Raw genomic sequence first — 21,034 nt, 5'->3', positions numbered from 1 at the left:
ATAAAACTCTGGTACTGATTTTAAGGCTGTGCACTTAACCAACATACACTCGAGAGCCAGGTTTAAACGTGATTTAAATGTCCCCAGCCGCGGACCCGAGCGAGCCCTCCCTCCGTGCCCAGGGTCACCTCCCCCAGACCCCGCTCCGGTACAGAGCTCGGTCAGGAGCGGTGGCACTGCTCATGGATGTGTCTGAACAGCCATAAACTGAGTGACAAAACTAGCCTTGTGGAAAGAATATGACAAAAATACGGAAAATATTAATATTTTGCTGTTTGTGTTTGTTATCACAGCTGTTTACACAGATGAAAAAATGCAGCTGTGGTGTTTTCACCGGAACAGCAGTAGATCCTGCTGGTAGGTTAGGTGATTCGTATCCCTTTCATCACCAGCTTCAATGCCTAATTACATCTTAAGTTAACATTATAGTGTTTTAAAAATCTTAATTATACTTTGGCAACCATCGCCTATTTAACAACACCCCAAGCCCGACGGTCCCGCAGCTGGGCTTCGTGTGGGCTCTAATCTTCTTTATGTCCCTGAGTCTGTCAGCACAGCGATCTTCACGAGGTTATTCCACCTCTAGTGTTTGTGTTTAAACATCACCCCACCGTTTGTGAGCTAAAACTACAGAGCAGGTGTTAATTGAGTGCTAATTTATATAAATTCCTCGCATGAAAGTGATTAAGGGAGGGAATTCGTCCTTACTTGCCTGAGAGGTTATTTGCTTTTTACATAAAAAGAAAAAAAAAAAAAAAGAAAAATAACTTAAAAGAAGTAGTTTGACTAGAGAGAGGCGACTACTTAAAAAAGGATAGCTGGATCATGATCACTGCCCTGCTTCAGCTGTGAGCACGGTGAAGGGCAGGCTCCGTGCTCAGGCAGGCTTCCTGGCTTCCCACCAACCTCAACTTAGCACTAAAGCTGGCTGCGAGGCATCAATTTAAGGAGAGTTTTACACACTTAAGAATGGACACGACCGGGACAGCTTGTGTGAAAGAGAAGGAACAGGAAAGCGTGACTTCCAGAAGGTAGGAAAAAAGGTGAAAGAACTGGAAGCTGAACTGGTGAAGGCAGAGGAATAAATCTCATCTCCTGCGCCAAGTAACTTAATAGTACTGTGACCAGCACTGCGAGGTGTCAGAAATCAGCTTTTCTGTCCTGCTTCAGTTTACTCTCTAAGAATGGTGCCCTGCTGCTTCTGATTGGGTTCTTTCTCCTCACTGCTTGAGTCATATAGCAAAAAGTGTCTAGAAGAAGAGTTAAGGATCTGTTGCTTATTAATTAAGACACTTAAAAGCTACCTAAAATACCTGGCAGTATATCAGTGCTTGAAGCTTCTTCTTTTGCTTGGATTGAATTTCTTTAATGAAGTTAGTAATCAACAATGGTTTTATTCTGCTTCAAGGCTGTTGAGGACACTGTAAGCTGCAGGTGTAAAGGGCTCAGAAAGGAGTAGCTGGTAGTGACAGTCTTGTTGAATTGTATTTTCTGGCTTTTGTGGAGTGCCTGTTGCTAGGCAATAATTGGGAGAATACGGGCACAAGGATTTCATTCATTTTATAGTTATTCCTGGCTTTGTTCTGTCATCACTGCCTTTGTTGGTATTTGCCTTTGGTAATACAGTTGCAACCACATACACTACATGAGGGAATTATACACTAAATCTGACTAACAAGGCAGTTATTTTACAGCCAGCCATTAGCCATGATTGCTGAGTTTGAGGTAACAGCAACATTTACAATGCTGAGTCACATTCATAATGATGTTTCAAAGGACCTGGCAGTCTGTCTGTGGGATTTAAAGGTATTTAAATTCTTATAGATGGGCAGATCAAGAAATTTTATAGTTTCTCTTTGTGTTTTGAGATGTGTCCATCCAAAGTCTGGACTAATTAATGTTTTTGTTTATATATATATATATGTATATATGTACACACACAGACATAACCTACATTTTAAAAAGCTATTATATAGCTGATTTTGGTGGCGTGGTAAATCCCTTTATGCATTAGGGTCTGCTTAGCGTCCCAGCTGGAGCAAGCCTGGATTTCATAGAAGGGCTTGAAGCCAAAGTGAGAACTTCCTCTTAATGATCTGCATGCTGGTTGTTGAAGCAAAACCATTTTTACTCAGTGATTTAGCAAAAATGTAACTCTCCTGCATGGAGCCATCTATATGGAAATATGATCTCTCCTGTGGTAAAATTTGAAGGAGGCTGTTCAGAATTGTTAAAATGGCTGAGTACATCCAAAAATAATCTCTAAGGCAGGGGATGGTTTCTGTCAGGGACAGCCGTTTGCAGAGTCTGTAACAGGAGCACTGCAGCTGCATGCTGGCACTCAGCTGGGAGGGCAGGCACACCTCTGCCCCCATGTAGCTCTCCCTGTCCTTAACAAGACTGACGGAATCCTCTGCTGGGTTTGGATGGTTGGATTGTCATCATTATGTCTACAAACCCCTGAGAAACCCTCCAGGAATGGGGATGATGTCACCAATCTATGCATTCTAACCTGATTTGTTTCTCCGGAGCAATCAAACAGGATAACTGGTAATGCAACATGCATACAGTGACTTGAGAACTGCGTTTGGGATGGAAATTGGATTAAGTCTTGTTATAAAATGGAATACTTAATTACTGGGGGAAGATCTCCTTCTCCTGAGTGGAGAGTGTCCCTGCCATGGCATGGGACAGCTTTCCTTCTATCCAGTGGGTCACTAGTTCAGTGCTCTTCCTCCACAGAGGGCTTTGCAGGTCCTGTCTGCACCACACTTACAGGATCTCAAGTTATTGCTGTCTTTCAGAATAGGAAACAGAAACATGAGGTGATGCCACTTGGCCAAGGCCACCAAGGAAGGTGGTGGCAACAGAATTGTACCTGGAGATTTCCCAGGCACTGTGATCTTTGCCTCATGGTCTGCTGTGGAGCCAAAGGTCTCCTAGAGGACAATTATTTGGAGTGATGCTTTTGGGTTAGTCACAGACAGGGACTCCTGCAAATTACTTCAGGGCCTTCCCTGGTGCTTTAGTTGGTGACACACTTGGTCAAACGGAGCCTGTTCTGTGACCTGCCAGGCTGGTGCTGCACCTTGTCATTGTCACCCAGGCAAACAGCTCAGGCTACTGCCTGTGCCCGATCCCTGTCAGGGTGAGGCCACTGGAGTGTGCAGCTGGGGTCTCTGGACAGTTCATGCCTTAAGTGCTGTAAAAAGCTGGCCCAGGGATGTGATTTTCTCTCTGTCTTACCGCAGAGGAGAAGCCGGAGGTGAATTCTCATAAGCTCCGTGGAAATCTTCAGCTTGGCTCTTGGGGTTCTTCTGGCCAAAGCTGGAGGCTGCTGCTCGAGTGCCCAGCCCGGGGCTCTCTGGGCTGTAGGATGGCAGAGCAGCTGCTCCACGGTCCTTGGCTCCTGCTTGGCTGCTCCTGGGGAAGGTGGGTTTCTTCATGGTGACCTGCACGGCTGGCCTGGGGGCAGCCCCTCCGAAGCTGTCCAGCTCTTTAGCTCCTGGAAGTAGAATTGTCCCCATGTCAGGCAGGGAGCAGTGGTGGCTCAGCAGCACAGCACTGCAGTAACAGAGGATGGGAAACTACAATGTCTGAGCAGGAGGATGAGGCTCATTCTGCACTGCACAGACTGAAACCCGCACAGCTGCATGAGCCCAAACCTGACTTCTGGCAGGGCTGGTGAGCTCTGGGTACATGCCAGGCACTGTTCTGGTTGCAGGTGGCTTACAGCATGAGCCAAACAGGCCAGGTGCTACCATTAAAAAGCTATAGACACAGCCAATGTGTTGGGCCAAGCTGGAATCCCTGGAGGGATGAAGCTCAGGGGTGAGACTCCTCTGAGAGAGGGAAGAACATCCCCACCCTGTCATCCTTAACCCAGGAAGAAGAAGACCAAAAGCAGAAACACAGAAAAACTTGCATCCAGCTTTGAGAGGTACCCAAGCAGACTGCATGTTTTGGGCATTTCTCTTCTCTTGAGCCTACAGAATTGTTTGGTTCTGGCTTCTGCTTGGGAAATATCTGTGATTCTGCCTGATGTTGAGCAGCAGCAAAATCTTTTGTGCTTACTTGCTCAACACACAAATCCATGTGCTTACCTGGGGAAACAGAGAGATGTGCACTGGACGCTGCAGACCCAAATTCATTTTCAGCAACACATTTAAATATTCCAGAGTCTTCTGGAAAAGCTTCTGTAATAACCAAGGTGCAGACCTCCTCTGAAATAAGAGATTTGGGCATGATGTTGTAGCACAAGAGGCAAATGTTAACCTGTAGCAACTGCTCTTTATAAGATTCTTTACTTAGTGATGGGGATTGGCACTAATAAAGTACAAAAAAGTGATGTAGAGGGCATTGGAAGTCATATTAAACAGCAAGATTAAGGAAGACTCTTCCTGTGACGTTAATGAAACAAAGCACATTTTTTGTGGTGGGTGTTTTGTTTAGTTGTTTTTGTTTGTTTCTTGGTGGTTTTGTTTTTTCTTTTTTTCTAAATTCTGTCTTATCTTGCACAAGTTTAAAATATTACATAGGTCAGAATGGTAGATATGCTTTCTCTTAGCATAGGGTACTCTTCATTGGCTGAATGTGAAAGGATTTATACCTTTTCCCAAGTGTTGTGGAAAATATCAGGGCTTTTCGGGTGGTTGCAGCAAAATTAAGGACGTGAAAGCTCTTGGCCTGACTGACTGTTGTCTTTTGGCTACCTTTGGACATTGTTGTTTTATTTTGAATGAGGTAGAAAATACCAAGTGTCGTGAGGAGTCTAACACAAAATGCACAGTGTACTTACCAGGAACTGCTGATGAACAAGCCTCTGCCCAAGATAAGAGAGAAAGAATTTAAATTATTAAAATGTCAGAATGGAAAAAAACCCCAAACCCTTCAGCCTTCACTCTCTTTCCCACATCAGCTGTCACCCTGGTTCCAAGGAAACCATCTCCCTTTCTGTCCATCACAACTAACAGCACGTGGGCAGAGAAAGCTCAGGTGTGGCTGGGGAGCCTGGTGGTACAAACACCTTCCACTGAGGTGATACACAAAGAGCTCCACTGCTTTTGGAGCTGGTTGCTGTGGGTTTGGCCCTCTGGAGCTCTGACCTCATGCCTCGGAGTATAAGAAATAGTTTGAAATGAGGTTATGCTTTTTTTTCCCGCTGAATTCATCAGCAGTTCTAGTACATGGTAGCAATGCCTCCATGGCTCAGTGGGGCTGTCATTAATAATTAACAGCCTGGAATCTTCCCCTGTTGTGCCTGACCCAGAGGAAGTGCAGACTGTGCAGCAGCCATGACCTGGGGCCATCTGATACTGGAAACTTAACTCTGCTTCTGTGAGCGATCTCCCCATTTTTACAGCAGTTCTCATTCCTGTCTTGTCCCTGTCCCAGGAGAATATCTGTGCTCCCAACAGCTGCAGCAGCACCTACTTTTCCGCAGGATTCGGAAGTCGGCGGAATCCACGATCTGATCATATTCCCTGTACCAGTGAACCTGCAGGGTGGGTGTGGAGTGAACGCGACACTCAAACACCACCAACTGACCCTTGGTGGCTCTTATGTTCTGTAGACCCTGAAGGAGAAAACATTTGTGTTAAATGCCTGATATAAGTATTTCCCCAATGAAGCATTTATTAGGAAATGATACACCCTTCAGGGAGGAAGGTGATCTCACCTGTATTTTCATTTTGCTTATAATAGTTGTCTGAATACTAAGTGCACTTGCAGTGGGTTGTGAGTGGAAATTTTTTTCACCAGAAGACCAACACTCATTAAAGCCTTACTTGTGCATTTAAATGAAGACACAAGTGCAGGTAAAAAAACTTCTATCCCACTGGATGCAACATAATAAGAGTGGTTACAATGTGAGGTTTCCACTTCAGCCTCCTTTGCAGGAAGTAAATGAGATTAATTCCTGTAAGTGGTTCTGTCTGGATCGTTTACCAATTAAGATGTTAGTTTGATAGCATCACTAACGAAGTATGCTAGCTTTCTAGAATTGTAAATGGACCAATATTCCAGACTAGAAATACCTTCTGTTGGAACAAGAAAATGCAAAATCTAATGCTGGTAGTTGCAGGATGGGCTGTGTTCTTCAGACAACTTGTGCTTTTTACCTTTGTAAACACAGGTGTGGTTCCATAGGCAGACCCAGATAGGCTCAGTGAGGGACTCTGCATCTAGATGGCAAAGAAAAGGTATTTTTATAGATTGAATTTTTCACATGCAGAAACCTGGCTGTGTTGCTGGCACTTTCCTTTGAAGGAGAAGAAGATTCAGAGTGTTTTATCTATTGTTCATGTTCCTGACTAATAAATACCCCAGTCTCCTCCACTCAGGTGCTTCCAGAGGCAACAACTCCCTGGCTGCAGACACCAAGATAGTGGGAAGAGGAGCTGATATCCAGTAAATGTTGCTCAGAGCTTTAAGCCAATTAATTGCCCACATCTTGCAGTCTCTGTGTAAAGATTAGTGCTGCTGCTTCCAGTAACTGTCCCCTTCTACAGAGACCCTGACCTGGTTTAGCTGGCCCCAGGTCTGGCACTCCCTGGCTAGTGTCATGTCTGTGGTTGCTGCAGTGAGGCTGAATGTAGAGAAATGATCAGGATTTTCTGCTGTACTGACATCCTCTGTTAAAGTTCAGCTGTTGCAGAAGTTCCAGTAGAGCTTCTGATTAAGGCAGTTTTGAGATTATCAAATATTTTCAGTGCCAGATATGTCCTTGTTCCATGGTGGAGTGTTGATGTGCACTCATCTCTGTCTCATTTAGCTTTGGAACCATGTGTCTTGCATATAAATATGCAACTGAAGTTCTTGGTTTTGTTTTGATGAGGCACTGGCATTTTTTTATAACCTTATCTGTGAAATAACCCATGTTTTCATCTCTTTTCCTCCCAGCCTAGGTTAAGATGTGAATCTGTCTCTAGGTGTTCTGACATTCCCAGCTCTTGGCCACATATGTGCTCTAAACCAGCTCTCTGTTCTGAAGTGAATCTTTGAAGTATAACTGTGGCAGCCCCTAGGGCATTCCCAGCCCTGTCACCTGCTCCATCAGTTCTTGGCAATTCTGACTAGGAAATGTTCCAAGCCAGAGAGCCTTTTTCCAGAGCTTAAGGTCCAGACCTTGATATCCCTGCTGACCCTTGCCTCTTAGACGCTTGCTAAAAATGAGCCTGAACTGATCCTTGCAAAATATTTCTAGAATGATGCAAATAATAATTTAAAACATGTGTAAGCTGCTCTTTGAGTGTCAGTAGATAGGGCTGAATTAAAGTGGTGTAACTCTGGTCAACTGAGTGGTTGTGAGAGACTGCTCTGGCTGAGGAACCAATGGACAGAAAAACACTGGTGGCCCTCTGCTTTGGATAAAAACAGGGCAGGATGAAGACAGAGGCTTTAGGAGGCTGAGTATACTTGATCCAATAATAGTTGGATCACTTACTGTGACATTCCTCTGGCCCTGACAGGATGCTGAGACTTGCAGGGAGGTTTAGTCTTTGGATTTCCCCCAAGAACCTGCAGAGACAAACATAAAGCAGTGTGTGTTTAGAACCATCTCCTTTTCCCTAGAACATGGCAATGACTGTTTTGTGAACTGAACATAGGCTGGTTGGGGTCACACAGAGGTGCCAGAGGAAATGGAAGCATCCCAAGTATTTGAGAGTAGGCTCAGATCACCACCAGAACATGGAGACACTTTAACAAGATTATTGATACAGACCTCTATAAAAGACCCAAGTTACATGTGAAACCTGGCTTCATGCTGGAACTAGGGTTTTTCTGTATTTGGATGGGAAAGTCTAAAAAACCCTTGTTACTTTAGTGAAAGTGAAAATGGAACCTCATAAACCAGCTGCTATTTTCCTCTGCACAAAGACTGTAATGTACTGGGTTGACACAGAAAAAGTAGTTATTGAGATTTTAATAGCTCACCATGGTAATTAAAGGTTTACAGGTTTCATATTTGCTTCTCTTTTGCTATAGCAGGAGGGATTGTTCTTGCTGGTGTACCACAGGATGCCAACCCTACCTCTCCTGGGGCTACCTGCTCCAGGAGAAAGGCCAGCCCTGCAGGAACAGCAGCAGTGCTGCTGTCACACACTCTGCTTCTGGAGTGAGCCTCAGAACTGTGGCCCTGCTGAGGGACAGCAGCACGTGTGACACACGGTGACAGTGCTCCTGTGCCTGTGGGGAAGGAACAGAGCCTGGTTTGCCAGCAGAAGACATGGACACGCCTGAACTGATGTTCTGCTGGCTGCAGGAGCCATGGAGGTCCCCTGCTTCTCTCTGCTGTGATGCAATCTGCAGAAACGGGCCCTGGATTTGCATTCCCCATCCTTTAGGGCAGCCTCAACCCTCTCTTGGTGCCTGTGGCATCAAATTGGCTGTTGTCTTGTAGCTGATGTCACATACAGCCAAGGCCTGTCTGTGCCTGAGCCTGTGCAGGCAGCACCTGAAGGTGTTGGCAGATGTTTGCAGAGCTGTTGAATGCTCAGTTGCTAAAGCCACTGTAGTGTTCCCCTATGAGCTCCTTGCCTGAGCCCCTGCCTGTGTGGCAGTTCTGCCTGTGAAGAACCAGATGTGAGAGGTCATGGTTTGGCACCTTAAGTCTCTTTAAGGTTGCAGCTGTTTTCTGCACACCCACAGTGCTGTAAGTCAGAAAGGCTGGGTCTTACTTCAGGGTTGGATCTTACCCTTGTCGATCTCACATGGTAGAGTTTTGCACTTACAGTCTTTGTTAGACATTATGTAAGGTAATGCAAATTTGAGATTTTTTAGGTGACTGTCACCCTGTCTGGGAGCCATATTGGTGGAGTTTAGGTGGGTACCTGGTGTAGAGAGACAGAGACACCTCAGCAGAGTGGGATCCAGTTACCTTGAAGAGGTCAGTAGGCTACAAATAACCCGTTTTATCAAAAAAAAATCAATGTACGTGTCTGAATTCCTCAGAGGTTTTGCATAGCTCTTTGGTGCAAATAATTTACTTGAGATCTGTTCTCTTTCTCTTCTGCTTTCTGGCACTCTCCGTAACAGTAACACCCAATTACTGTCATGGATATTTTGCAGTCTAGTTGGATTTGCCTGGTTAAAATAAGAACATTTCCTTGTGTGCCTCGTTCACACCTGCAATGTGTCACTGAGCCCTGAGGGCCCAGGCACAGTTACCCATGGCTTGGACCACCCATGGCTTTCATATTTCAAGCTGTTGCTCTTGATTTATAAATGTCTCAAGCAGTTCAAGGATGGCTCTGGTCCAAGGTTATACCATGAGGCCATCAACAGGGCTGTGCTGTGATGCAAGGGCTGCTGGATAATCCCAAACCCTTGGATGAGGAAGCAGGGCCTGGGAATGTTTTTCAGTTGTCTTGGGTTCCCACTGCAAACCAGTCCTGGCTGGACTCCACCACAGATTCCCGTGGTGCTGGTTGCAGTGCTGCCTTCCAGTCTATCAGGTAACAGTTGGCATAGTGAGTTTTCAGGACCTGGAATATTGGATGATTTGTGTTTTTTCTATTTTGCCTCCAAAGAAAAAGGGTGATGAAAAATCAGACATGTTCAGATTGTGAAAGGAGTTCCTGGACTGATATATCTGTTTTAAAGGTGTGTGGGACCCTCTTTAAAGACACCATTAACAAAACTGCATTGGAGGATCATTGCCCCTTCTTTTTCTGCACAACAAAAGACTTCATTATCCTCAGAACTGCTATCACTCTTCATGTCCCACCCTGTTTCCAAGTCAATGATCAGTCTGGACTCACACATAACATGCACAGAAACAGAGGCTCCCCTGTCAGAGGGACTGTGGCCACCTGTGGTGTAGGACCACAGCACAGTGAGGTCCTGCAGGAGGATACTCACTGCATCTGGCGTGAGGAGCACGGTCTTGGAGACAGGTTGCTCTACTGAACTGAATAAGAGCAGCTCCTGACAAGTTTCCAGCATGATGAAAGAGGCACTGAACTTTAGCACTAAGCAGGAATAGCAGCAGCTTATGAATTTGTGCTCAAGACAGTTACTCAGTTGCATGGCATTAGTTCCTCGACGCGATGATTGCTGCTAAGACCTCCTGACGTGGCAGAGCCCATGGCCAAGGGATGGTGGCTGTAAGTGTGCCTGGCCTGATGCCTTGTGACACACCAGGCAGTCAGTGTTCCCACAGCAAATACAGGCAGCTCTACATGGGCTGCTGCAGCTGCCAGTGCTTGGGAAAGGCTGGGTTAACCTCTCATCAGAGCAGATCCTGTCAGTTCAGCCGAGTGAAGACCCCATCACTGGGAATTCTGTTTGTTCTTGGCTGCTGTAGGTGAAGAAGGCAGAAGCCATCCTTGAAATCCACGTTGCTGGCAGCACCTCTGTTTGCAGACAAACTCAGCCTTCACACACATGGCCCATGTTAGATGCTCTGTTCTCACCTCCTCTTGTGTGGTCCCTCAGTTTCACAGTTTGCTTCTCATGAGTGTGTTGGATGCTCTCACTGTTAATATTAGATTTAGGTAAAGGAGAGTTCATGGGAACTGATAAAAGGCTTATGAGCTTCAGTGCTGGGACCATCACAGCTTTAGTCTGAATTCCCTGGTTTTGATTGAGACCTAATGACCTGGGCTGAGGATATTTAGTAAACCAGGAGACTTTCAAGCCTGCTGAAGACGATGGCTGGTGCTGCTTTAAAGGGCAGAGTATATTTGGGAGAGTAATTGTCCTGAGAGCATTTGGGCACTGGCTGCAATGCTGACAAGCTCTGCCACTACTAATTGGTTTCACGTGGTTGAAATAGTGGGCTTCTGTAGGAGGCCAAAGCTGTCCTGTTCGTGTGGTTCTCCAGCTCAGCAGTAAAAATGAGAGGAGGTCATTCAGCTTCCAAGAAAACACTGGAAGGTCACTCTGAGGTATCTGTTTTCTCTTTGGTGCATCTCCTTTTCCTTATGAGGATGCTCCAGGCTTTCTGTAACTATCAGTTCTCAGACTTCTGAGACCCTGATCCCACATCCTGAGGAGCTCTGTGTGTGACCTGCCCCTCTGCCTGTGTTTCCCTTGCTAAGCAGAGAGGTTTTCTACAGCAGGTTAGCAGAACTTGTTCCCTTGAGGATGGTGAGGCCCTGGCACAGGCTCCCAGAGCAGCTATGGCTGCTCCATCCCTGAAGTGTTCAAGGCCAGTCTGGATGAAGCTTGGGGCAATCTGGGATATGGAAGGTGTTCCTGCCCATGGCAAGGGTGTTGGAAGGAGGTGGTTTTTAAAATCCTTTCCAACCCAAGCCATTCTGTGATGTTACAAGTCTGTGAAAAGTCATCACCCTACAATTTACACCCTTGAAAGAATATCTAGCCAAGGTTTTACCTTGGTGAGTCATTCTAGCAGTCCTGGTGTCTCATGTAAATGTCAACCTTTACTTAGTGTAACTCTAGATCTTTGTGAAGTGGACAGAATTAGACTTAGCCAAATGAAGAGTCCAAGGACCTTTGCAACCCAACACCAGAATGATTACAAGGTACATCCAGATCATGCTGTTGACACAAACTGTAATGACGACATTCTGGCATTACCTGAATAGCTGACATGGCTGCAGAATTATGCTATATGCAACACTAGGACAAATTTAACACTGGGCTAGGAAAGTATTAAATCTGCATGGAGCCCTTTTTGCCAGGTGTTTAGATCATGGAAAACACATTAAATCTGTTTTAGGAACAAGATGAGCATCTGCTGGATCTGAAATATACTGCATTGCAAAGAGTGTGTGTAGAGGGGAGGAGTACATTTAAAAATTTACACTTAGGGGGTGAGGCAGAGCTAGACTGCATCATCACACTAATGTACCAGCTTGTCTTTTATTTTAAAAGCTGCTTGAATAGATACACAGGATAACAACTTCCAATCACTTTGGAAATGATGCATTCTGCAAACCATCTGCATGTACCTGATGGTGCTACTCATTGTTACAGAGGTGCTCAAGCTTTGGGAGTGTGTGCCAGACACTTGGGTATCTTGTGGCACTACTCTGTAGGGCTTAACAGAGAAATCAGTAGGTCTGCAAAGAACGAGGCTCTCCCAGTGGCAGTGGCTGCAGAAAGCTCTGTCTGGAGCTGAATTTCTTCTGTGCCATATGGCTAAACAGGGAAATTGTCACCACTTGAGTAGTGAGCTCTCTTGTTGTGAGTTCCTTAGTGGTGTGAATGTGTGATTATAAAGTGGCTTCTCTGTTGCTCCTGGGGTGTGAATAATGAGACTTCTGTAGGAAGTGAGAAAGAGTGATTTTATTTGCTTCTCTTTCTACACTCCAAGAATCCTAAGAAGATCAGTCGGACTGCAGAGACAGTTGTGATTTGTGGAACAATTTCTTAAAATCACTGCTCTTCAGATGGGGAGTGGGGCAGGTTTGTGTCAGCTGGGATATTCTAAAAATAATCAAATAGCTGAAAGAGGTTATGGTAGCCATTGATAAGGTATTCACAGAAACTGCAGAATCCTGGTTGGATGTGAAGCTTGCTGAGAGTCTTTCTAAATCGTAGAAATGCAGCTGAGTATGTTTCAAATACCTCTTTTATTTTTGGCATATTTTCAGAACAGGTAGCACCGAAGAGCACAATTTCAGAGGCTCGTTTTCTGTGAATTCAGCTTTTAATGCCTGCCATGAAGCAGGTTGGAGATTTGCATCTCAAAAGTTGTGTCAAGCATGGAGACCAGCATGGCAGCAGGAATGAGTGTACTGCGTTTCATGCTTCACAGACACTGCTAAGTTTTAGTTGGGTTTGTCCATTTTACAGAGTAAGTGATGCAAAGAAAAGAGCATCAGCTCTCAGAATGTAATGGCATTTGAGCAACAGTAGCCTTAATGTAGGAAAGAGCACAGTGGAAAGCTTAATTTTGGAACTACTTAAGGCACATCCCTGATGAGATGGTGAACAAACACAGCCAGTGTGTGGCTCACGTGGCCGTGAAGCCTGTGGGCTCTTGGTGCAGGTGTGCACATACTCAGGGTGCTTGTCCTCACAGGCACATGTCCCACTGCAAGTGCAGTGTGAAGAGATGGGGCCTCAATATCTCTGTGTTCAAATCTCCTTCTGGTTGCCTGGAGGTGCCAGGGGCAGAGCAGGGTCCCTGGCGGGGCTCGGGGGCCGCCTAGCGAGAGGGACACGCTGGGAGGGACGAGCCCTTCATCCAGCTGGGAGCGGCTCCCACACCAGGGCTGAGGGGGAATTAATTTTATCCCTTGTATTGCATGCCTTTTCTGAGCACAGCTGTTTCTCGGGGTTGGAAAATCCTGGCTTTCCCTCCCCTTATTTGGGTAACAGCTGAACTGCCAATAGATACTGGACACTTGAGTTGAGCTGGAGTTCCTAGAACCAAGTGACTAAATCCCTTTTAAGCACCGACATTAAAAGACGCCTTGAGCTTATTTTAAGAGATGCTAAGCTTCCACTTGAAGTCATGAAGCTCCATGCTTGTTAAAGTATATTTGTGTCAAACAGAAATCCTGCTAATTTCCTTCCTTTCTTCCCTATAAAAAACCCAACCCTGCTCCACTTCATTGCTTGCCAGAGCATTACAGAGATGTAGAAGGATTCTGAGCCCAGACTGCCTGACAAGGGAAGCCTGCAGGCCCTGGGATGAAGGCTCTGGTGCCCGTGGCTGTGACCTGCAGAGGATGTGCAGCTGTGAATACAGGCAGCAGCATTTGGGGAGTCTCTGGGCATCCTGTGCCTACTGCCCTGTGCTGTGTCTTTGGCATTCCCATGGCACATCCCAGAGGCTGTGTTGGTGGAAGTTGAGGGTCCCTTATGTGAATCCTATGGACCATTCAGTGCCATGGAAAGAATGTTGTTTCAAGAACCTGTAAATGCTGTCTCTGCGGTTAGGATGCTGTAACAAAGTTAGACGAAATTCTTTCCTGTGAGGGAACACGCACATCTCACAATCTCCAGGATTCCTGCTCCCTAGGAGCTCAGTGCTGAGCTGGTGCCCTGGGGCAGGGCTGGGCTGCCCTGTTCGGGTCCAGCTCTGAGCCCCGGTCCCGGGAGCATCCATCGGCTCCTCCCGCACAGCGCCCGTGCCTGGGGAGGGCATCACTCCCATCCCGGCTCTGCCTTTCCCTGCACACTGCTGCAGGGTGTTGTCCCCGTTCCCACACGATGTCTGATGAAGCAGAGCCTCAGCCATAATAGAAAAACTCACGGTCTTTTATTTTTTTTAAGGTAGAGGTGTGCCGTGCGCGGCTCAGGCAGGGCGGGCTGACCGCCCCGCCGCGGCCCGGTGACGGCTCTGCTGCCCGTCAGGGGAGGATTAAGTTAACAGGGCCAGAGAGGAGGGCGAGAAGCCTGTCCTGCCCCGTGCTCCGTGAGGGGCACACCTTCCAAGGAGGTGGCTGTCATGCCGGCAGGCTTAGGAGATGGGAATTGTGTGATCAGGGCAGTAACTGTGACTCACGGCTTTGCTATCCGGAGCCCCGAGGATGACTCTGCTGCCCTGGCTCTACCCTTACGTCTGCATTTTCTGCAGAAGGCAGCGAGTTCTGATCTCCACTGGCCCCAGACCACACCTGTTACATGTGTCCCTCCTTCGGAAGAAGGAATTTTTGTAAACAGCGCTGCAGGAATTGCAACTGCTACAGTATCCTGTAGCACAGGATGTCTTTGCTATAGTAGTAATTACCAAAATGGAGAAAGAACCTTTTCTGTCCCCAAACATCATGATTTTACTTAGCTGATTTCATTTGCATGGGAATAAAAGGAAAGTATGTCCTCAGATGGGAACACATTCAAATGGGATGTCTCTGGAGTGACAGCAGTAGCTCCATTGCACTCAGATGCAAATAGAAATGTGGGGTAGCTTTTGCAGAGCCTGCATTACATTTTTCTCTAAAGTGCTATGCAAAGCAGCACGTGCCTTCTGTAGCTTCTGTCATCTCCTGTCACACAGGTGTGCCTCAAGTGGTTACTGACTGGTGGTCTGATGCTGCTGCCATCTGAACCTGAAATCATCAAAGCTGGCAGATCCAGAGATGAAGCAAAGCTCCCTAGCCTGCAGAAATGTCAGCTCTGCTGTCCCAGTGCACGTCGGACTCCAGAGCTGCCCGTGCTGCTGCTGCACGGGCAGGAGGCTGCAGTGAAGGGCCAGAGTGACACTCTTGCTCCATGGGGGCTCCTTCCAGCCAGGGGAACTGGGCACAGGGTCCTCCAGCTACCCATGGCAGCTGTGCCCTCGGTGAATCCTGCCCCAAAGATCCTGTCCTAGCTCAGCTCCATCAGCAATGCTCAGCCCCTGAGACAGGCAGTGCCAGCCCTGCCACAGGCACAGAGGAGTCAGGGGTGAGATCTGAACAAGCACAACTAAGCAGGAGCCCAGACCCCCCTGAGCCTGTGCTGTGAGGAGTGCTAGCTAAAGCTCTCTGGTTTCTGGTTTCCCTGACATGCCAGGAGGTGTTTTTAGCTCACTGGTCAGAGAATTGTCTGTCTGGGCTGCTGAGAGGTGGTGCCCGTGTCCCCATGGTTGTGGTGCAAGGTTCTGGCCAGAAATGCCTTTCCAGAGACACACACCAGTGTTGGGGTTCCCCAGGAGCTGGGGGGTTTGTGGTGAGCATGTGAACCACAGGAGCAGCTGCTGGGCAGCAGGGATGTGTAACCTGGCTGCCCCCACACCACACCCGCAGTGCTGGGGCTGGGCAGCCTGGGAGTGGGGAGGAGAGCATGGGGATGGGGTCCCTGGCCAGCTCCTGCCCAAGCTGGGGCAAAGCTCTTTCCTCTGCTGCCTCCTGAGCAGCAGAGTAATCTAAGCACCTTTCAGATGGCGCTAGAGCAGGCTGATAGTGCTGTGGAGTGAGGCTGGCAGAGAGGGGGCAGGGGATGCAGCTGGTGCAGTGATGCCAACATGAGAGGGCATTATCCATAATTTTTCCTTTGCATGGGCCTTGCAGAGGCTGGAGGGCTACTGTGCAGTGTGGCAGAGCTGGGGACTCTTAAATACTTGTTCCCAGGTCCTATCCCTGATTTCTTCACCAGAGAAGCTGAAGCAGCTTCAGCATCTAAAAGAGAATTTGAGTCTACACCAAGAGCTCTGATTCAGAAGCAGGGCTCATGGTACTTATCCAAAACTGCTGGGAACCAGAATGCAGCATATAACCAAGTCAGGAAGGACAGCCTGTTGCATATCCTGCAGCATTACCACAAAACTCAGAGCATGGTCCTACCTCTTGCACTGTAAAATGTGGTAAAGAAAACTATTCCTGTCTGGAAGCCTTTACACGGAGCGGAAATTGTACATTTTAAAAGTGTAAATAATCAGGATATTGCTAAGCACTGTAGTTTGAAAGCCTATGTGTAGAGCTAAGGTGTAGCCTATGAAACAATAGAGGTGCCAATTCCCCAAACCATCATTGTTCAAATTGCCTAAATTAACCTGTCACTATACAGTCAAAGGCAGCTTTTTATAGGGAAATAACTTTACAAACCCCAAGCCATTTCACAGAAAATTGAGCTGGCAGAAAGGATTGCATAAAATTAAATAACTTCCACAGATGTTTCTTGAATGAAAAATGAGTTCTAATGGTTATTATCTTTGCCCAGCAGGCATCAAGACTGTGCCATCCAAGCTGTCCCAAACACCTCCTGTGACAGTGCCACATGCCACTCGCCGTGCCCACGGAGGAGGAAAGGTTGGTTTCAATGAATGCTGAGGGATTTGGGCTCCCACCAGGCACTGACTGTTCACAGCCAGCAGCCCATGGGTAGTCGCTGCACAGCCAAAACCCCCCCAGAAATAGGATCAAGCTAATTTTAACTCCAGGGACAGCATTTGATATGGAAGCAGCTGGTGTCATCCAAAACTCTGGGCCTGTCGAGCAACCTGAGAGCATTGCTAAAGCAAATATGTTCATTTCCACCCAAAGGCCATTAGCAGACAGGCCTGATTTTAGCTTGCACTTGGCTCATTATAAATCAGAGCTGTAAATTTGTAACTGTAGACATGCAGTGCCTAAGCTCAGATTTTAATTCAATTTCTTCAGAAAAGTGAGGCATGTGTAACCTGTTTCTCTCACCCTGTAATCCATTGCATTGCTAGCATGTTTCACCTGTGTGTGTTTGCAACTGGTGAAAAGGTTTTCTGGTCATACTCCCTGCGTTCCCCTCTTGTGAAAAGGTGTTCTACAGTGAAAAGTTGATTTGCTAGACATCATGCTAATTGCCAAGAGCACATCTAGTAAGTGATCTCAGTGTGTGCTTGGATTACCTTCTTTTTGGCAACTAAAACAAACTTGCTGGGTAGAAAACCCCTAAAATTACAGAAGGGTTTTAATTTTCTGTCTTTTGGAGAGTGGCAGAGGTAGCGTATGTGCCAAACTTCAGCTCAAGTGTCCCACAAGCAATTGAGATTGCTTAATTATTGGAAAGTCTCTCAAAACCGAAGTGCCTAATATAATGTGTACCCAGCTGCATTGGAAAGTTGTCACAAGTAGAGCCATGTCAGGGTGGCTTTGAACTCCAGCTTGTGCTGCAGCCTGGCACCCAGCAAGGGGCTGTCCCCTGCCCTGGGTAATCTTTGGAAATTAGGAAATGGCAATAGAAAGGCAGGTGTGCACGTGAGGCACAGGAGAGCCAGGGCTTTGTGGCTGCCTGCCCTCCCTGCTAAAAAGGAAAAGTTTGCTTCTGCTTAGAGACTTGGTCAGCAAATGAGTTTAAAATGTTATAGGTTACATTAGCAGCAGAGGTTGAGGTGAATTACAGTTCTTGTTAATTGTATTTGTGGGAATTGGACAAAGTTCCTCTCTCAGGTAGTGTACAATACCACTCAATTTTCTTGCTACTTTTTGCAATAACAGTGAGGAATTCCTCTAGGAGATAACAGTGTTAGGGACAAAGTTCTTGCATACCCCAAACCTAGTCATTAATGCAACCAAAAGAAAAACATGAAAAGGAAGATAGTCATAAAACAAAGGGAATTAAATTCCTTTCAAGGGGCAGGTCCTGCCCTCAAGTTTGCCTCACACCCTGATCTGCTGAGGAAATCCTTGATCCTCCAGTGTTTTGTCCTCTGGAGCTGGGAGGCTCCACACTCCCATCCACACTTGGCCATTCTCACAAGGCTCTGGATTAACCCTACAGGGCCAGGTGTGAATTGTGCTTAGGGGCTGGGCTGTGGCTCCTGCCCTGCTGGGCCAGGAGAGGAGGGCACTGCCCAGCCCTGCCCAGGTCTCCCTCTGCTGCTGCCCTGCTGCAGAGGCACAAGCAGGCTGTCCTTGCTCCTTGGCTGTGGCACAGAGCAGCCAGTGATGTGCTCTGGTAGCACAGGGCTGTGAACTTCTGTGCTGGCAGAGAATCAGAGCAGCCTGAGCTGCTGCAAGGTGGAGCACAGGGTGAAAGACTAAATCCAAATCCCACTGCTGTGGTTCTGGTTACCTGCACTACTGACACTTGTCAGTGCTCTGAAAAGACACCCACTGCGAAGTTGTATTGTAATTTCTGACCACTTTCTTCTTCCCTGTGGCACCTCTACCTGTTTTCTCTTTCCCCTGCCCATGAGCCATGTTTAGGAGCAGGCTTTGGAGCTCCATAGATGCTCTGCTGCACAACCCAGCCCACATCACAGCTGAGGGTTTTGGGGACCATTTCATCTGCTCTCAGCCCAGGACACTAAATGAAGCACTGGTGGATTGGCTGCTTGCAGAGTGCCTCAAAAATGATCTGAGACAGTCAGGAGGGCAGTGCTCATCGTGGCTTCACCCCTTGTGCTGTGGAGCTGGGATGACCTGGCTGGCAGGGGAGTCCTCTCTTGCTTTGAAAGCACAATCTTCCTGTGTGCCAGGATGAGAGATGCCAATGCAGGCAGCAGGACTGAGCAAGGATGCTGTGGCTTTGGAGCTCCTGGGTTGCCAGGATGCTCAAATGACCACCCTTGATGAGCCTAAAGGTAAGAGCAGAGCTTGGTGTGCCAGCAAGGGGAATGCTGCTCTCTGAAAAGGAAAATCATATCCCTGCCTCTATTCCCCACGTCTGAAAAGCATCAAACATTCCGAGAACATGGTCAATATGCTAGAAATAAAGTGTTACTTACCTCTGTAAGCCATCAGTTTGGTGTTGGGGCTCTTGCTGCCAGCAGTTTCTGTCAGTGCTGAGTCTTGAAGTGGAAAGTCTCCTCTCCAGCAGCTCCCTCTGAGGTCTGGAGGCTGTCTGGGGTGGTGGGTTACATTTCTAATGTTCAGATCCCTGCTTGTGAGTGATGGCATGGCGGGAATGTCAGCTGTATGGGAATAAACTGCAGCAATTTTTTCCCTCCAGCCTGTTTGAAAGTCAACAGGGTGGCACCATTAGCTGGAACAAAACAGGTCCAGTGTTGTGAGATACAACAGTGGCCAGATCCGTAATTGCTTATAATTTGAAATGCTAATAGCCCTGAGTGCTGGAAAGATGCCAGCTCAGGTCGATTGTGGCTCTCTACATTGAAAGAGAAGTGTAGAAAAACTTCATTAGAAGCAGGACTCTCTTATAGAGACCTGGAATGTAAAGAATTTCTTATTCACTTGGGATATAAAGAAAACCTGAGCTTCTTCCCAGATGCTGAGGAATGCAGGGAGGTATCTTGGTGGAGCCAGCATGTGTCTCACTGGCTTGTGCAGCCTGGTGTAAGCACCCTGCAGAGCTGGTAGAATGAAGCCTGCAGGAGCTGAAGGGATGCTGTGATGATGGCAGAGCTGCAGGGCCACTCTACACCTGCATTTCACACAAGGGGAGCTGCTCAGTGAGGAGTCATGCGGGGAGGGCATCTCTGAGGTGAGGGCTGTGTCCCTCAGTGTCACTGCAGCAGGTGTCCTGGGGGTTCCTGTGCCCCCAGACCCTTGGAGGAATTGCTTTGTGTGAAGCACAGAGGGCAGGATTCCCAACCAAAGCTGTCCATTGCTCTGCAAGTGTCTATAAACAAATTGGTTATTGTCTGCCCCACAGCAGTGCCCTTCCATGGCTGGACTGGGGTTATCCTGCTCAGGCTTGGCTTCGTCAGCCTTCATCAGTTTTGTGGCCATGGCAATAACCCAGTGCTTTGCAGAACCCTGCCCTGCAGTGTGAGGTATTGAATAATTAGTTACCTTTTGTGGGATTCCCCAGGTTCCCAGTTTGAAAACATGGCTTGTAGTTTGCTTTCCTGCAAGCACAAACTCAAAATTTTCCTGTTGCTTTTCTGCTTTATTCATACGAGTCCCAGAAGCTGTGTGAAAAGGTATAAAATACTTTTGGCTAAAGCATCTCTCCTGGCACTGTTACTAAAGGCTGTTGCTGCATTTTTTTGTCACTGCAAATCCTGTGGAGGCCATTTGGGCTCAAGGATGGGATGGGTCCTGCCGTCCAGAACAGGCTGTGCTGTAAGGATGCTCTCCCCTTCTTCTGGAAATTCTGCCACAATCAGTGGGATTTACTTGGATCCCCTCACTAGGCAATCCAGCTCAAGGAATTTAAACTACTATTCACCTCTTGGGGGTGTAATTCCCAGATGAACTTTTGAGGCTTTTCGAATGCAGGGGTGGTGGGAACAGACTGGCTATTCCAGCCATCTTAAACCCTCCCAAAATGGAAAAGCAGCAGGTGCAAAGGCCACAAATGCTGGGGCCCTCCTTCCTGGATTGCTTTGTCAGGGGCCTCTGAAGTGACATTTCAATTTATATCTGAGGCAGATGAATCGGGACTTCTTAATTTTAATTTTAATTTTTTTTCAGGGAGATTTCTGAATGAGTGCAGGTAACAAAAATTCTTGTGGAGATGAAGAGATGTGCCCTGTGGAGAAACTGGGTATCTTCAGTGGCAAGCTGGTGTCTGGGGTAGTTTTGAGATTAAAAATTGAATTAATTCTGATTGTTGTATTCAGAGTTCAGGCAGGAACTTCTGACTTCCTGAGGAAACCCAGCTCGTCTTTGCACTCCTGTGTGAAGCAGCTGGGCACAGGCTGGTGTTTGTGTCACAGGGGAGCTGGGGATAGGGAGGGAGCTTGTCAGTGCTGGGAATTTTGGGAGAGGGAAGCTCCAGGCAGGCTGGCAGGCCCAGCAGGAGTTCCCAG

General features: G+C 47.2%; 1 protein-coding gene across 2 annotated transcripts; it reads right to left on the bottom strand.

The window, feature by feature from the left end:
• Positions 1-1,026: 1,026 nt before the first annotated feature.
• Positions 1,027-21,028, bottom strand: LOC146766180 (palladin-like). 2 transcript variants are annotated; one of them, XM_085591306.1, is made up of 7 exons: positions 19,046-21,028; positions 7,445-7,518; positions 6,120-6,182; positions 5,434-5,575; positions 4,799-4,822; positions 4,104-4,223; positions 1,027-3,505 (listed from the first exon to the last, which is right to left on the bottom strand). In XM_085591306.1, exons 3-7 carry the CDS (start codon positions 6,180-6,182, stop codon positions 3,243-3,245), a joined length of 612 nt encoding a protein of 203 aa, XP_085447432.1. In that variant the 5' UTR covers positions 7,445-7,518; positions 19,046-21,028; the 3' UTR covers positions 1,027-3,242. The 2 variants fall into 2 exon arrangements, with proteins under 2 accessions (XP_085447432.1, XP_085447433.1); XM_085591307.1 differs by lacking the exons at positions 7,445-7,518; positions 19,046-21,028 and having other exon boundaries at positions 6,120-7,434.
• Between the last annotated feature and the right edge of the window lie 6 nt (positions 21,029-21,034).

This window comes from Lonchura striata, chromosome 13 (genome assembly GCF_050655825.1).
Source record: "Lonchura striata isolate lonStrDom1 chromosome 13, ASM5065582v1, whole genome shotgun sequence".
Lineage (NCBI taxonomy): Eukaryota > Metazoa > Chordata > Aves > Passeriformes > Estrildidae > Lonchura > Lonchura striata.
Note: the sequence above shows the minus strand (reverse complement) of the source record. Positions and strands in the feature narration are given on the sequence as shown.